At 32.6% G+C, this 19,035-nt stretch overlaps 3 protein-coding genes across 3 annotated transcripts in view; 2 read left to right on the forward strand and 1 right to left on the reverse strand.

Annotated features, from left to right (window-relative positions):
- Positions 1–2,200, forward strand: part of LOC122255872 (large ribosomal subunit protein mL63) — a 2,840-nt gene extending 640 nt beyond the window's left edge. The window contains exons 2-3 of the mRNA XM_043020221.2: positions 1,126–1,237; positions 1,957–2,200. Coding sequence (XP_042876155.2) covers positions 1,126–1,237; positions 1,957–2,100 — 256 coding nt within the window. The 3' untranslated portion in view covers positions 2,101–2,200. The remainder of the gene's footprint in view (positions 1–1,125; positions 1,238–1,956) is intronic.
- Positions 2,201–3,709: 1,509 nt separating this feature from the next.
- Positions 3,710–12,899, reverse strand: Ak3 (Adenylate kinase 3). The gene is made up of 4 exons (XM_043020220.2): positions 12,658–12,899; positions 11,819–11,988; positions 8,804–8,926; positions 3,710–5,429 (listed from the first exon to the last, which is right to left on the reverse strand). Exons 1-4 carry the CDS (start codon positions 12,797–12,799, stop codon positions 5,202–5,204), a joined length of 663 nt encoding a protein of 220 aa, XP_042876154.1. The 5' UTR covers positions 12,800–12,899; the 3' UTR covers positions 3,710–5,201.
- Positions 12,900–12,988: 89 nt separating this feature from the next.
- Positions 12,989–18,884, forward strand: mRpL44 (mitochondrial ribosomal protein L44). The gene is made up of 7 exons (XM_043020219.2): positions 12,989–13,133; positions 14,952–15,075; positions 15,361–15,618; positions 16,321–16,405; positions 17,219–17,371; positions 17,541–17,691; positions 18,060–18,884. Exons 1-7 carry the CDS (start codon positions 13,052–13,054, stop codon positions 18,245–18,247), a joined length of 1,041 nt encoding a protein of 346 aa, XP_042876153.1. The 5' UTR covers positions 12,989–13,051; the 3' UTR covers positions 18,248–18,884.
- Positions 18,885–19,035: the final 151 nt, after the last annotated feature.

The following is a 19,035-nucleotide window of genomic DNA, read 5'->3' on the forward strand; positions in this document are numbered from 1 at the left end:
AATATCTAGAGGATGAGCATTTTAACATTAATCAGTATTTTGATCCCATGTACTGTTAACCCTTTTTATTGTGATGTGCACTATCAAAAATTGTCTGAATTAACAATTTTGTGTATAATGATTTTTTCTGTGAAACCTTTTTTTTCATTTAAGATTGTTATGATGATAATGAAGCTCTTTAAGCCTTCCACTGTCCTTTTTCTGGAGAGAAACAAATTTTCCAAATTTTGAAAATAAAATGGTCTTTATAACTTCACAGTTGCATATGAACTCCAAGATACATAAACCTTTCTATTAACCCCTTAACCCATTCGCACCAGTTGACTTGTTATCACATTCAGTGGGTTTTAGGTCAGACGCCAGCGACGAGAAATTTAGTCAAGGCCAGCGTGCCGGGTGATCAGGCGTACAGCGCTTGCAGGTGGCTAGTGCGCCCAAGAATCCTGAGGTATTCAAATACCCCAGCATTCCAACCATTTAGAGCCGAAATAGCCCCATTGTGAATGGGTTAATAATGGTTTGTCTGGATTTTATCTGGCCAGCTTGCCAGATGATCGGGTGCATAGCGGCTGGCCGCCACCTCAGTGGACAAATAGCTCACAGCTTTAGGCCTGCTTAATTTCAAATAACCCAGAATAATGTTCAGGTGAAGCCAAAACTGGGTTAATTAATTCCCACTATCACTTATTTTTATTGGTACAGTAATTTGATATGTGGCACATAGGCCAGTGGTAGATGCTTGAGTGTTTTGTAAACATTTACCTTTATATATTAAACACTACTACAGTAAGAAACAGTAAACTTGTAACGTTTCAAATTTTTAAAGAAAGTTCATCATCAGGCATAAGCAAACCAAGAAATGAATTCATTTTTTTTGGATTGCATACACCTGATGATGAACTTTCTTTAAAAGTTTGGAATGTTGTTAGTTTTCTCTTTCTTACTGCATTAGTGTTTCATTATATCTCTGTTGTGCATGTTACTGTGTTTGTGATTCATTTCACTTTTAGTAAAGCCAATTTCATTAAACAAAATGTAAAAATATACAGTTTGAGACATTACATTAAGACTTGTTTGAAAGAATATTGTGAAGATGACATTGTAATATGCTTTATATTTTTACAGCAAAGATAGAATAATGCCAAAAATAAAGGAGGGACACATGAAAAATGTGAAGAACAGATTACAGCAAGAGGAAGAAAACATGTTCTACCTGCGGAATCCATATCTAACTTTGGTGAGTGGGAATGTGGGAAAATTTCCATGTATTTCAACACCTATTTTGTCTAGTGTTTTTAAGATATAAAATATTATGCATTATTTTATTTGTTTTGTTATTATTGTTTTATTTTATTATTATTATTTATTTTATTTTATTATTATTATTTATTTTTTTAGTTCATTATTATTTATTTTACTTTTTACTTTATTTTTATTTATTATTATTATTATTATTATTATTATTAGAGTTTATTTAATTATTATTATTATTATTATTTTTTTTTTTACTGTTGTCTCTGAATACATCAAGTAAATTTCATATTTTACATCACAATTTTTTTTTTCCCCTCCCTCTTTTCTTTTTTAAAGTTACAAGCAAACCTTGTTGAGACAATTTCAAACTGATATTGTATGACAATGTTTGCAGGAAAGAACAAGTGTTAATGTAATCCAAAGGTGATGTGTTTGAATCATGAATTGTTAAAATGAAACACTTCATCAGATGAGGAATCTTTGATGGATTTTGTTACTTTACAATTTATTTTTCCATTTCTTATGGTATTTCCCCTTATATATGTACACACATTACTATGTTTATATTTTTGTTCATAAACTGATAAATACAAACTGCTCATGCTGCTGTACAAGCATTCCTGTTAACAAATCAGTACTCTCACCATAGTTCACATCTAAATTATATAGGATTATAATTTTTTTTTTTTTTCCTCTCCACAGGACCAATCATGGGGCCATGCTAAGGAACTAGGAAAGCATGAAAAATGGTTACGAAATAAGTATCTTGAAGGCCAGAAGTGCAAGCCAAATGTAACCATTGAGGAAAGATATAAGACACTTCACACAACAGATGTTTGGGATTAATTAAATTCTGAGTTTCTTTTGTATTTAGTTTTGCTGTATATAAATGTTTGTTTCTGAATATTGTAAGTCATGTGACGAATAAATTAGGTAAAGAAAACTACATATTCTTTAACTTTTTTTATTTCCCCACATTATATTAAGACAAATCACAAAAATACTAGGTCTTTTACAAGTGAATCTATATGTAAAATAATTCCAAAATATTAAATCCCTTACTCAGTAGTCAAAATATTCCTATGTGGTATCAATCTGCTGTCTATTTATAAAGACTTAAACACTTTTCTATCACATTTTCAAGGAATGTTCCAAAAATAGAGATCTTAAATTCATGTCTAGCTTCATAAAGTCATGAATAAAATAGAAAGATAGCCATGTTCTTCTCTTTATATATATATTTTTTTTTTTCATAGTATTAATCTTGTTCAGTTTTCTACATATTTATAATATTTTGAAAAACTTATAGTATCTGTTTCCCAAGCCTAACATGGCTATCTTTAGTTGTAAAATCAATGACATTTACAGGAAAACATGAAATGGAATCATTCTTAGTATACAACACAATACTAACAACCAAAGCTTTCATAAAAAGCTGATATTACAACTTTCTGATGCTTACATTATTGTTTTCTGTAATTTCTTACTGTCATTGATACAAAACTAAGACACTGGTTAATACTCCACTGTAATATTTTATCTGGAAAAGTACATAAAAGACTATTGCTTCTACAACATTCATTCGTTAACACAGCAGCCTCAAAAAGTAGATGTAATTACCATAAATTAATCTACAGTCCCTTTGTTAAAAATAAGAAATAAAAAAACTCTGCCTTCTTTATTCAATGTAATGCAAGCTATATCACCAAATTATTTCCTCTAAAGTAACATGTACATCAAGGAAGAATTGTTACCCTGATTATTCCTTGACAAATTATTTTTTAAAGCTTACTACTTATCAGTTATTCAGGCACTTGCAACAGGCAACCAGAGGAACTTACAATCTTTCTTGTACATAATACATGAAGCACTAATGCCTGACCCAGTTAGCTTAAGTTATACAAAGAGGCCGTCAAGGCGAAAAGTATTGACATAAATGGAATAAAAAGTGCATACTTTTCCTTAATGTCAGGCAAGAGTGTTAGTGTTAGTGTTAGTAGATGAGGTTATTTGTTAGTAGTGTATCCTGTATTTCTAGTAAAATGTAATACCAGTATATGCCTGGTAAAGCAATTTTTGCAGGAAGACATAAATGAAATATAAGATAAACAACTATCTATGATTGATGGAAGACTTTGGTTATCAATAAAAAAAAATATTTTTGTCAAGGTATTTAACAATGTAAACAGATAAAATCATGGAAAAAGTTAAGAATTTTTAGTGGAAGACAAATACTGGTAATATCAATACATCATATAGTGTTAAAAAGTATATTCATGCTGGAAAGTAGAAAGTAGAAGGTAGACGGTGAAAAAAAAAAGATAACGATAAGACTGAAAAGTCAAGTTTGTTACTATAACAAAAATCTCACTGTTAAAAAAGTATTTGATCTGGACTAAATAGCATTTTTAATTCCCATATCAACAATCATACAATGGGAAATTGAACATGCATGTTCTATTTTTTTTTTACTCTCCTTTAATATACAGATCATGCATAAGACTGCTTGGATACTAATATAAGCACCTTGCACAATACTTTTCTCTTGTTATCTCTACCTCTCCTACATCCAGTGACACATTAAGTGATCTCAAACACTATCTATACAAACACCTCATTGTATAATCATGCAATTTCTTTATTCCTGAGATGTATCACAAACATTCATATTATATCTGTTACAGGGGAGTCAAAGAAGAAAAAGGAAATTATAAAATAATCATTTAACCCCTTCAACACAAGGATACGTATACTGCGTCCTCGCAACGCTCGTGAAAAACCCGAGGACGCGCATACTGCGTCATGGCTGAGTTCTGGCGGAATTAAGTTTTCTTTCTTCTGGATACTGTACGAGATCTTTCAGAATAGAGTTCGTATATGATATGATATATTACTTGACTTTCATTATTATTACATAAGAGTGGGATTCGCTAATACCAGGTGAGGCACTGATGGGCCCTGCTAGGAATCATTTTATTATTTATTTATGGAACATTATGTAAAAATATAAAACTTATTATGATTAGTTTACCATACTACTACAACCGTTTCCTTTTGTCATCTGAGTGAGGCCTCTCACCAAGGTCACTCTTTCCATCTTCCTCCCAACCCATGTAAATAACCTGTCACATGCATATGGGGGAAGAGGTTAACTATGTATATTTTGATATATAACACATGATGATTATGTTGATGTTTTGGCTTAAAACTTGTCATATTCAGTAGCGACGTTTAAAATTTGGCGCCCGCCGGCAGCTCAGATACGGCGTGAGGGGCATTTTCTACTGCCCGTAGTGAAGGGGTTAAAGAAATCAAGTGATGAAATTCTTGACTAAAAGTGATGGTCAAAAGGTTTAACATTTTGTGATCAATTTACCCAATATAATAGAAATATATTGTATACTTCAATAGTACACATTATGACATGTACAAAATATATATGTAAGCCCTTACAAAATAAAATTGCAGCACCAGGCATATGCACCAATTTGATACTTATAAAACAAAATTAAATTACTATCCTTAATGCAAAATACATATCTGAGCAACAACAAACAAAACAAAAAGTTCAGAATGATAATGTAGAAAAGATGTGTTCCATAAAATAGAATTACCACTTCTAGCAAGAAAAAAATAGAAATCTTTATTATGGTAGCAATTGTAATAATACTTCCATTTATTGTTGTGTATACCCAACATAATACTCACAATCATTACTTAAATTAAGGAAAACCATCCTTTTGAAAATGAAGAACTGGTATTTTCTTTACTTATTACACATCACTTCATCTGCAATGAATAACCAACAACCAAGAGATGTAGTAAACAAGCAATAACAAAGCAAATTGGAAAATAAAGAAATAGCACTCTGTAATTCAGCTAACCAGTAGCTTCAAGCTGTATCAGGGAAGCAGATAACTCAAAAAGGACTTGATATCCTCCCAGGCTTAGAAAGGGCCACTTTTCGCAGGGATGTGTCTCTCCATGTACTTGTGTAGACGTGGCCAGATCTCATTGGATTCTGTTCCATGGAAGACCTGCAGGATGCCCAGATCCTCATAGAATTCCTTCAGAGGCTTCGTGTTGGTGGCATACACCTCCAAGCGATGCCTCACTGACTCAGGTTTGTCATCTTCCCTCTGAACTAAGGGTTCTCCTGTAACATCATCCTTGCCCTGGAAGAATTACATAATATTTCATATGGTATTAACATGATATCCTCATAGAATAAGTGTTATGTTAAAACCAGTGTACAGAAACTACATTATTTCCAGGTGTATTACCTGTAATACTAATCAGGTATCTCTCATTGTTTATTTTTAAATAAACAAATAAGTATTCATGGTGCAATTTTAAAATATGCTTCATTTCATAAAGCACATCCACCATATTGAGAAGTTTAGTGAAAAAAAACATGTATTGATATATTGTCTATACACATAGAAAGCAATCCTACATTCGAGTTTACATGTCCTTTTGTCTTGCAAATAAGTATGTGAGTGTCAACATGTGAACATATGAGAGAGAGAGAGAGAGAGAGAGAGAGAGAGAGAGAGAGAGAGAGGAGAGGGAGAGGGAGAGGGAGAGGGAGAGGGAGAGGGAGAGGGAGAGGGAGAGGGAGAGGGAGAGGGAGAGGGAGAGGGAGAGGGAGAGAGAGAGAGAGAGAGAGAGAGAGAGAGAGAGAGAGAGAGAGAGAGAGAGAGAGAGAGAGAGAGAGAGAGAGAGAGAGAGAGAGAGAGAGAGAGAGAGAGAGAGAGACTGTGAGAAAGAGTGTGAATGAGAAAAATACTATGTGTGCTTGTGTATGTACCCATGTGTGAGAGTGAGAGTGAGAGTGAAGGTGAGAGTGAATGTGCATGTGTGTGTGAGTGTGTATGTGAATGTGTGTCTATGTGTGCATGTGTCCTAGTGTATGTGAATTCTATAACAATAATAAAGCTATATAAAAACATCAAGCTGCAAATTGAATTATCAGTAACAGACTTTCAGTAAGAAATTAATTCTTGCTGAAAGAATTCTTACTTAAGCAGATAACAAATATATAACTATTACTAGAACACAATCCATGTCAGTAAAAAAAAAAAATAAAGGTCCTGTTTCTTTTTCTTCTCTCCATGCACAAGTCTAGGATTCAAAACAACAGAACAACAAGTTCCAGGATCTTATTCCACTGAGCGAACAAACTGTATTTTGTTCTATTTTTTTAAGTATCATCATCCCACCTTGTTCTTTCCTTGTGAGATTAAGGTAATGTTAGATTATTTGTGAATAGTAAGACAAAAAGAGAGACAGTTAATAAAAATATTGGTTGGTGATTCAACGTACATTCATTTTATCACAACAACAACAAGAAAAAAAGATACCTGAGTAACTACACTGATGCATCTTTTGATGAGTTACCTGGATAGAAGACCATATATAGGTTATATATTATGTCATGAGTTTTATAGTAAGTCACTGTCAAGATTCAAGTTCCCATGCATGGAAAACCCAAAAATATAATGATTAGATTAACCAAAGAAAAGCATATAGGAAGAAGATATATAAAAAGACAGAATAAAAACATGGCTACCTATTGAAAAAAGTTTTGGTTTCCAATCAATACATTATGGAATAATTGAAATAACAGAGATCCAAAAGCATGGCATGACACTGATATATCTTATACTGAAGCTGAGAGGAGTGAGACAGACTCAACAAAAAATGAAACAAGTGGCCTATATACAAAGCAAGATAAACTATTAATAAACCAGCATCAAAAATAGATAGATGTAGATTTACATAAAATAAATTTTCCTCCATTGCAGAAGTTTCTACTGCAATTCTCTCTCTTCAACATCTCTGCAGTGATTTTTTTCATTTTCATCAACTTGTTATCTTCATCATTACAAAATATAAAATTAACAATGATTCACAAGTACTGAGCAAAAACATTCATGAAACAAGACAATTGTAAGTTTAGTTATCATTCTAGATAGTTAAATTTTCTTTCTAACGAATGACTCCCGGTTGTAAGGATAAGCCAGATTTGTGGAACAGATGCTACGCCAAGCTTAAATGCACTGAGGGGAGCTCGCCTGTGTCAGCGTATGCGGACTCATGAGAAAATGTGCCAACAAGCTTTGACTCGATCTGAGCTTAGTCTTTACCCAACGTGGTGCCCAGCCACATCAATGACTGTCAGGTGACAGTGGAAACTCACAAGCTTGGACAGGGCTTGATCTGCCAACTGTGGGGATGTGAGGTCAATGCACTAACCATTGCACTACCAGATGGCTCTTCAGTTTGTAAAAACACTACTCTGAACAATGTTCCATCTTTGCCTGAGACCAATCAGGTGGTACAGGTATTTGGAAAAAAACTGATATTGAAATAAACTATGCTCACATAAGTAAAGTATTTGCCTACTTTCATACGCCATAATAGAAATAAAAATAAAATGCATCAAGGAAGAGGTATTACACATACATTTATATATTCAAATTTGCTTTTTTATGTTAAGAAAACACAGGCAATAAATAAAAAACAACTAAAATAATGAAAAGACTACTGTTATAATATTCTGTTACCTTCAAATTTATAAATTCTTGCATGAAGAGATGTGGTGCTTTAGAGTGCAATTTATCACATAGTAGCCTGTGTTGCTTTTACTACAAGGAAAAACAAATCTTGTATCACAAACTGAACAAATAACAAGAATTCCTTGTAAATGAAGTTAATACTAAAAAAAATCTTTATTAATAACATACATTCTATTATGAACTATATATCTATTGTTACTTTATATGAGAGATAATATCAATGCTTTAGAATTTTTTTTATTTCTTACTTTTCTAGTATTCTACAGAATGTCAGTTGTCAAGGTACTGAAGTGACTGGATTTGCTATACAAATCAAAACTTGTTCTATCATTATCAAAATATATGCTATGACAACAGATATGACATTTTTACCCTTTTGCAACAGGTGTTTTTGTGTGAGCAGATCACTTTCATACTACATTTTTCCCTTTGTTGTAGTTGAAAGTTGTTTATTCCTTCTGTTATGATAACCTATTATACCAAAGGCCAGTTAATTTTTTTTTTTTTTTTTTTTTTTGAGGGTGGGGGGGTTAGATCATATTAACAGAAAACATACACATCTTAAAATGCTCAGTCCAGGTAGAACATCTTAAGATGTGGCCCATTTCAGAAGGGTTCAAATTATCCTTGAAATTAATCTATTCCTTAGCTAAGATTAAATGGGTTATAAGCACATGAGTTCTATACCATTCAAACTATTTCTATATATTATTATTATATATCATTATATAAAAAAAGGAAAAAAAAAATCATACAAAACCATTACACAATGCACTTCAGCTTTAAAAAACTACAAGGCTTTGGTCTAGCTACAAGAAATTGTTTCTCTATTTAACTACACCTCAACAGTCTTATCAGCCAGTAGTTGAGGGCCCAATTAGCAGTTAACCAGCATTCAGTGTGGTTAAAAAATAGTTCTCTATGAGGTTCCCCATTAGAAAAAGCAGAGGGAGAGAGTGTGGACTTACCGGGACCTTGGGGGGATTGAACTCTGTATGGTAGATCCTTCCTGAGGCAAGGTGGGTCCAGCGACCCTTGATGCGGTCTATTATGACATCGTCAGGCACTTCGAGGCTCAGGACCAGGTTAAGCTTGAGAGAAAAGTAACAACACCATAGGGTTGCAGTGGGTGACTAGGTGCAAAGTACAAGCAAGCTATTAAAAGATAATCAATGAGATAAAAAAAACCTAGTATGAAGAGCAGATCAGATCTTATGTAGTCAGCTTTCTGTTTCCCATGAGAAACTACTGAACAAAATCTAATAGCTACAGGGCAGAACCTAATAACTACAGGAAAAAAAATACAGAACATTATTGGTTATAAGACATGTTTGCCAATGATGAGCACAATATTACCTGATTTGTATATTATAATCCTGTTAAAAAAACACTTCAATAATATATCAGCTTCTCAATGAAAAATCCTACTTTTTACTTATATTCACAAGAAAATAGAGGCAACACTCAATCAATAGTTCTTTCTCATTCTTTAGAATTAATTTTCTTGGTTTATAACATCCCTATTATAAAATGATATGTGCAGATCAGATTTCATTTTTCATTACTACAATGTAAAACATAAATCAACTCAATAACATTAACAAAAAATCTGATTATTTGACATATATTGATAGCACAACAAACATTTTGGATAACTCTTACTAAACTATGGCACAGGTATCATACAATATCAACTTGAATAAAATAAGAAAGGGTGTAAGTGTTTGACGAAAATACCATGTATATATATATATCTTTCAGACCAGCATATACACATGCATCTAGCACACATGTGCATACACACACACACACACATGTGAACCACACATACTCACATTGACATACATATACTTACTCTCTCTTCCTCTCCTTTTCCCTTGCTCTTGCTCTTGCTCTTGCTCTTTCTCTCTCTCATTCTCACACACAACACACACACACACATATACATACATACACACACACATACATACATACATACACACACACACATGCACACACACACATACATACATACATACACACACACATATACACGCACGCACACGCACATGCACACACACACACACACACACACACACACACACACACACACACACACACACACACACACACACACACACACACACACAAACACACACACACTCACACTCACACTCACATGCCACACACACACACTCTCACACTCACATGCTATACACACTTGCACACATACATGCCACACACACACACACTCACTAACACACACACATACATACACATTCACATAAACTCACACTCACACACACACTCACTCACTCACTAACACACACACACACACACACACACACACACATACACATACACACACACACACACTCATTCTCTATCTCCCTCTCAAACTACAATTCAGGATTATTCAAAGCATGTTTTTTTTATCAAATTAGAGTTAATATAATTATTATTCTGAAGAATCAATATAAAATTCACCGTAATATTTACCTCAACAGGAAGTGCTTGAAAACAAAACAAAACAAAAAAATTAAAATTCAACTTGAATTTCCTCGTAGCTTAAAAATACTCACTACAATAAATTTGCAATAAAAAAATGAAAGATAAAATATAATTCTATTGCAATTCTTGTCTTTTCTATCATTTACTATCACTGACTATCAATTGCTTTCACTCAAGTTATAATAATATGAAGCTATTGAAAGTAGGGTTAGGCAAGTCACTTAAAAAATTAACTTTCTAATTATGCATTTGTAATCAATATGTAAACATTAAGATACAACAAAGCTATTAATTATGAAAATCCATTTGTTATTTGACTTTTCTATATAATAAAATAAGACAATCACTTATTATGGACAATTCCCTCTAATTCAAAGTTCACCACATAGCCTTGCTAAGGCGTTAACCCAATACCGCCGGCCGCCGGCCACAGACGGCGATTATGTAATATGATAGCGCGGGTGCTGTCATACGCCGTCGATGATATAATTGATTTAGGCCTATGCGTTCGAGAGCCCCGGCATTGAAGCCATAAAAGACGAAACAGCCCGGCGGGAATGGGTTAATGGCCAATTTCGGCTCTTCTGTCCAAAACACAAGCCGTAATGAGTAAGGGGAATGTGTTTCAGATATGGGAGTTGAAATTGGCAGTTAACACATGAAAGGTGAACTTAGAGGAGGAGGAGACTGTAATACGATTATATCAAATTCATCTTCATACCACTGCACAAAAAATACAGTATAATGATCACAAGTGACAGGCACCTGATAGGCCCCTATCTTTGAAAGAATATGAGACGTTGTAATACAGCAGACAGAATTTTCAATGAAATTTCATAATCAGTCATTATCATCTATGCAAATGAATTAGTTGGTCATCATGCAGAACTGAGTCATATGACAAGAAAATCAGTAAATACATCACAAAATGATAATAAGAAAGATTTAGATATCCTAGATCAACTATTCTACAAGACTAATCTTGAATAGAAATCTTAATACTTTTTTGCCCTTGCTTAAATGAGCTTTTGAAAATTTACATATTCAACATGTTCTTTAATACCAGATACCAGGTAATATTGCTATCAATGGCTTAGATTAATTATCTATGCAAGGGACTGCTGATGATTTATATTTCCCTAATAAAAACATTAGTAATTTCAAAAACATTTCCTTACACACAAAACCATACAAACAGCCATAATGACAATCCTATCATATCTCCATACCTGTAGCATGGAGCCTAACATTTCCTTAGATGTGTAGGTCCATTTAAATACAGGTACCACACCTATAGTGATTATATTGTAATTTCATATTCCTCTCTCTATTAAAAATTATCACTAAATTAAACAGCAAGTTTAGATGTAGCTGTGTGAATCACAAATCAAAAATCATACTGGAGACTGGAACATCAATATTTTTCCATTCACCTTATTCACAGCTACCATAACATGAGGTACTTTTCCATTCGTCATAACTTCACAACTCACCTTTTGATTATTGTGCAGAGCCTCAGCCTGTGGACGAGTGCGTGGAAAGCCATCCAAGAGCCATGGTGAGGCCTTCAGCCCAGCTAGCTCTGAGGATATAAGCTTCACCATAACATCATCGGGCACTAGCTGTCCTGCTTTCATGTAAGTCTGTGCAGCAAGGCCGATTTCTGTGGAAAAGTGCATAAAATTAGTGAAAATAACAATTTCATCTAAACTATTATGAATTATATTCATAACATGGGTACTGTTAAAGACTTCAAAAGGCTAATTCCTCATTGAAATTCATCAAAAATATATATCAATCAATATCAATCACAGGCAGTTCAGTATTATCACACAATACAGGTAATAATACAACCTAGCAAAAGAATAAAGGTTATAAGAGATATAGAAAAATTGATAATATACACTTTCACATTGCTGGGGGAGTATGTTTACATGCTTATTTACACAATACCAAATAAAATCCACACTTTTTTGTCATAAAAACACAACTACATACTAATTAACACTATGGTAAATCTATATGTGAAATGGTTAATTAAGACTTATTATGAGAAACAAGGGCTAGCAGTGATCATAATACAGCCTCTGAAAAAAAAACTTACCATAGAATGAAACTCTTTAAATTAAGATATGAAAAGGGTTCCACAACCAAGATTTAACTTGACCTCCTGAGCAAAAGTAATTTTTCTAATATGTTAAATACGCCCTTTGATATTACTTCAACGATATATAAGTACAACTAAACATATCATATGCAATAATATAATCGACCTTTACTTATCTGCTCACATGTCTTGTTGCTGTTCTTTCTAAAAACCACAAAATCTCACCGGTTTTCTTGAGGATCTGTGCCCTGAGAAGGTCCCCACTTGACAGGTGTTTCAATCCAAAATCCCGCACGATTCTGCTGGATAACGTCCCCTTTCCCGATCCCGGTGCTCCGAGCATGACCATTTTGAATAGTTTGCTCATCTTGTTAAGATTATTCTTGTGTAATGCGAATAGTACGTTTTAAAAAGAAAGTTACATCAGTGAAGTCTATCTCTTCCTTCTGCTGTGATAAATACCTTATCAACCTTATCACGGTAACCTTGCATACTTCGATAGCTTTAGATAGTGTTTAATTTGAAGTTCTGTCTTCGTTTGTCATTTGTTTATATTTTTTGTTACTTATGATAGAGGGGTTTCTAGAGCTTATACTCCGTAATCAAAACAAACGTGGAAATGATGTCGGTCTTTAGCAAAACCTCTTCTCTTTTCAGAGTTTTGCCAGCTGTTACGGCTTGTAGGAATATTACTACGTCAGGTAATTAAGGCTCATTTTGAAGAAGATGATTATTTTGTGCAATTGTATTTTTATACTATTTGAATTTCATTTAAAAAGGACGGTTTTGGTATTGCAGACGCCGACTGCCCTCGAATATCAGTCTATTTTTGTTTTTATTTTAGTATTCTCACAATTGATTGTATGCAACATGCTATCCATACCATGTATGATGCATTAGGAGAGTGCAGGTTTTCATTTGTGACCGTTATGTTTGATTAACCAGAATAGGCGATACACACGACCTCGAACAAATACGTACAGACTCATATTTGTTATGTACTGTTTATATAACTAGGAATGTAGCGTTCTTTTTCAGTTGTAACTGTTTAGAGTCTATATCACATTGGTGTATCTCTGTAAAAAGAATATATCGGTAAATTATTATGTAATTTTAACTGAAAAATTAATAGATTCCAGTAGACATCACATGTTTAGCTCATGAATTGATTTCCTTACACTAGATATTACACTGCATTGTCAGGAGAATGGTATAAGTTGAAACTTACACTATAAGCCTAGATGCTCCTGGAATGGAAGAATGATGATAATTTGATTCTTGATACTACCAGGCCTGATGTCTGCAATCATTTGATTTGTAAATTAAATGTAAACTTACAATTTATAAGATTATTTGTGGACATGTTTGAGATGTTTATTACCATGACATATATATATATATATATATATATATATATATATATATATATATATATATATATATATATAATATATATAAATATATATATATATATATATATATATATATTATATATATATATATATATATATATATATATATATATATATATATATATATACACAATATATATGTATATGTACTTATATCTATCTATATCTATATCTGTATATTTATGACAGAGTGTAAACTTCAAATTATACAATTGCTGATCTGTCTTCTGGCAATGCATGTAATATTTAGAGCAAGAAACATTTTTAAAGAATACCAAGAAAAAACAGAAAAATAGAAATCTACTTTTGGTAAGGATAAGCTGATCAACATTGTAATTTTTTGCATAGGCCTGCTGAGAAGCTGTAATAAAGGCAATTGGAATCTGCCAGTATTATTGGTACAATTTTTCTTTCATAATTAGTTCTTAGCAAATGGTAAGTTAAGTGCCTGTTTCAGATTTTCATACCATGTAATAGTCACTGTGGTAACTTGTGATAGTACATAATCTTATTAAATCAAATCATACATGACAATGAGGATGGACATTATGGTAACACATCACAGATGATTGTCAAAGACAGAGTTATGGACTAATGATGCTTCATCTTACAAAAGTTACAAATTATGTTGATTCTAACCAATTTTACATAGAAGACATATGAGTGAAAGAAGTAGAACTTATATTACTTATTGATATGTGCTAGGATATTTATATTGAATTTTTCTGAGGTCTAGCTAGACCTAACTTTTATATTTTTGTAGAATATAGATTATCAGTTTCCTTTATAGATTACCTCAGAATAAGTTATATTATATTTGTTATTGCTGAGTTTATGCAGCATTTAAATAGGTAGTGTGATTAGCTATAAATATTAAGCTCTATACAATATGACGAAATTTGCTAAAAGAACTTTTTGAAGACTGAAAAATTGAGAAGATAATTGTTTTTCTTTTTAAAGCTTTTTTACCCTTTCTCTTTCATAATCCTTCTACAAAACTTCTAATTCACGTTATTCAGGAAATACCCCTATTACCCTATGTGTCTTAATTCGAATACCAGCCAATTTGAATATTTATTAACATATACACTCATATTACTCTTTCAGCATGTATGTACGGAATAAAGTCTCGTTGGGTTGCTCCTTACAGGAAGGAGTTACTCAAAAGACAAAAAAAGATGGAGAAAATGGGTATTGAACATAAACTCAAACGTTCTGAGTACATTGAATGGTATGTTAATTTTGTAGTTATTGGTATTAGCTCTCATTTTCCTTTTTTTTTTTGATAATCCATCAGTAGATAGAAGTAATTTAGGATTTGAAGGAGTGCTGCAAATGTATAGCCTTCTTCGGTGTCTTTGTTAATTAATATTTTTATTTGATGATTTGGAATATATTTAAATGCCTGTATTATATATGATAAAGTCTGATTTATTTACCTTACGTACTATCGCTGTTTTTTTAGGTTAGTATTGTTGTTCAATTATAGGCTCTAAATCATAACCACCTTCCACAGGAACTATGATGCTGAAATTTATGCATTTAGCAAGAGACTTGGTGAACAGTTTGACAACAACATACTCAGAGAAGCATTGACTGATTCCTCATACATTGAGAAAGAGAAACTGCATCAACAGGAGTTGGGTGTCCCAACACCTGCTTTGAGTATGAAGAGCAATAGTGAACTGGCAACTGCAGGTTCTCTCATTATTACAGATTATTCAACAAAATATTTGCGCTCGGCTCTCCCTTTGTTCCCTGAGGAGGGTGTCAGGTAATTTGTTGTATGCCTATTTATTGATTTGTTTGCCTATTTCTCATTGTTTTATTTTATCGTAATCCAAACTGTTCTTCAAAGATTTATTAAAGTATTTTCATAGTTGAAATACTGTAATAGAGTTAGATATGATATTAGTGATAAAGATAATTGATTCTCTTGTTATATGTAGTATACAAAAAGTTATAGTTAGAGGGAGGTTAAAACACAATTGAAAAAAAAAACATGCTGGTATAGCTGCAAGATTCCACTGAGCATTATGGGTAGGACTGTGTTTTGAGTAGGGTGCCTTGTGTTTTTTTTTAAGATTTCAGAAGTCACACAACATTGCATGTAGGCTTAGAAGGGTGCTTTTTTTACATGTAATATCTAAAGATAGAGATCCATTGTAAATTGTCTTTCCATCCATGTGATTAAAGTCTTAATTTGACAATGTTGAACTACTACGGTTGTGACCCATTTATTTTTTCTTTTCTATTATAGCTTAAGTTACCTTTACTTTTTTTCCTTTTTTTTTCTTTTTGATGCTATAGTAGAAAGCAATTTATTAAAGGAAAAGACACTTATTGAACATTGTATTTTGGATATTCAATATAAGCAGTCTGCTTTACATAGGAATAATAACTTTCATATCACTTATCATTGTTGGTTTCATGGTGGTCCTCATTTCTCACTTCTAATTTTTGTTTTTTTCTTCAGATCTCTTGTAGAGTACTTAACATCACCAGAAGTTATGGAAGAGCTTGGGTTAGGGATTGGCCTCAAGGATCTGATCCTTTGTAAGGTAAGTTTATGTGCCTGGGATATCCTTATAGTTTTCTCTTTTTATATTTATTTTAACTGAAACACCTAGTTGGTGCAGGTTGGTGTACTAGATGTGTAAATATTTCCATTTAAATTTTCAAGAATTCAAAGTTACTTTCCCCTGCTCCTATTAAAGTAAAAACCAAATGTCAGTAGTTTAACATATAAGTGAATCCTTTAATATATAGTGATATTTTATGCCATCTTTCAAAACACAAATGGCTTTTCATTTATTTTGATTTTTTAGGCAAAGTAATAATATTTCCTGTTTTTATGTTCATATTTCTTCAAAGTACATAATATTATTGTTTGTCATTCAATATGTATCTAATGTATTTATGTTTATTTTTTTTAATCTAACAAAACTAACTCCAAACTCTCCTTCCCTATCTCTCTTTCTTATCTTCCTTCCTCTCTCCCTCTTTCTTTCCTTCCTTCATCCTCCAATACTGTCTCTAATTTCCCTACCTGTTCATATTTTAACTCCCTTTTATCATGGAATGAAAGATATTAAATGTAAGCATTTGGATATAGCTTAAGGAAGCTGGAAACAAAAGGAACAGATAGAGAAAGAAAATAGGCAGTGATATATCCTGAGTGATACAGTATTTGACAATTTTTTATTTGATTTTGCTCGCACCTTGTACCTCCTTTAGTTTTTCCCTCCTCTCTCCCTCTCTACTACTTCTCTCTACTAAGAATATATGTAAAGTTACAGTAATTTACTAAGAAATGTATAATTTATCATTTTTATATTTCACTTTTTAGTAAGTCTTCAATACTTTATTTTCAGGAATATCCTCCTACTCCTGAGACTGTGGGGAAATGCTTCCAGGCTGTTGTCGGTGCACTAAATGCCTCAACTTCCCTTAGTCAGTGCCAACTGTTTGTTAGAGATTTTGTTGTGGCACAACTTGTTGGCAAGGATTTGAGTGAGATTTGGGAGGTAGGTAAAACAACAGCTTATAATCACACTGTTTTGACACAATTTTTTTTGTTAAAAGCACAAAGAGATATAATAATTTAAAGTTTCAAAGGATATACATGATAATTACAATTATAGTACCTTTTCTATATTCTTCCTAAAATAATGATAATAATTTAAATAAAAACAGATAGAGAATCCAATGGCAGTCTTGCAAGACATTCTGGGCCGCAGTGGACGGGGAGAGCCAGAGCCGAGGCTAATATTTGAGTCAGGCAGGAACACTCTTGAGGCTGTCTATCATGTTGGAATTTACTCTGACAAGGAATTCATAAGTTCAGGTAAGTTTGGCTTTGAATGAAGGTTATATTTGACATGTTTTTTTATTAATATTTTAAAGTAATAAGGTTTTTTGTTTTTGAGGGAAGCAAGGAACGAAAGAAACTTTGATTATGTTTCAGTTCTATTTATGTGCTCTGTTTTATTAAAACATGCCATGACAAACTTCTATAATGCTTTGCTACACAAATTATTTGAAATTGTAGTATGTATGATGAATAAACAATTTTATTTTTAAACAAGAAGACAATATACGTCTAAGTTAATCAAGAAGTAATGCACAATTATCTTCACTTCTCTTTTTTATGAAGAAACTGTCTCATATATATAACTAGTTCATATGCATCATATAAAACTTCTATCTGTCCAGGCTATGGAGAGACAGTGGGTACAGCGGTTAACCAGGCTGCCGAAGATGCCCTGCGGAGATTCTTCCAGATCACTGATGCCAGCCCTCCACTCCCCTTTGGGAAAGAAAGCGTCAAACTCAAGACCGAGGCTAATCTTTCAGTAGGAGACTGGTCATTAGAGGAAGCAAAGAACATTATTACATGTTGAAATTATCTTGGGGAGAGAATTCAAGTAGAGTTACCATGCTGTTTTAGGCAGAATGGTCATGTATAGAAGTGATTGAGAATGTAGTAGAAAGAAAGAAGGATTGATGAATAAGAATTCATATTGCTTAAGTTACCAGAAATTTACTTACATAATGATGAGGTTGTTACAGTCAGAAAATCATATGTCAGTCTGTGGATTGGCAGTTTATATAAAGTTATATTTCTCCAGGGAAATAAAAATCCATTTGTAGTGTATAGTACCATGAGATAATATTTTTTCTTGAAACATTTCATACTTCTAATTTAATCTTGAAATGGTTCTTCAAAATGTTTGTATGGAGAGAAAGCAGAACCAAAAAATTATGCTTCGGGAAATATCTGGGCAGGAATGTTGTCATTTATTATCCACTAATATAAAATTTTGCTCTAGAGATGTATTTTCTACTTCAACATCTTCATTTTCTTCTACTTTTCCTTCATATTCTCCATCTTCTTTCCTTCTTTGTACTGTTTGTAACTTTTATCACTTCCATATGATTTATTGCATAAATCATAACTTTGAACTTTGTTTTGTAAATATTGTAAAGTCATTTTTGTTGTAATTTAATACTAAGAAATATAAACATGTTCTTGTAGAGTTTCAAACTTTTATTCCTATCATTTTGTTACGAAACCCCTTTCATAAAGAAAAAAATAAATGAATTGGAAAGAAAATACTTCAAAATGTAATAAAAAAAAATTGTAAACGTCTATGGTATGGTGCATTTAGTTAAAAAAAACAACTCAGGG

Source organism: Penaeus japonicus, unplaced genomic scaffold (assembly GCF_977035675.1).
Source record: "Penaeus japonicus unplaced genomic scaffold, GWHDUDI00000001_assembly GWHDUDI00000003, whole genome shotgun sequence".
NCBI classification, from domain to species: Eukaryota; Metazoa; Arthropoda; class Malacostraca; order Decapoda; family Penaeidae; genus Penaeus; species Penaeus japonicus.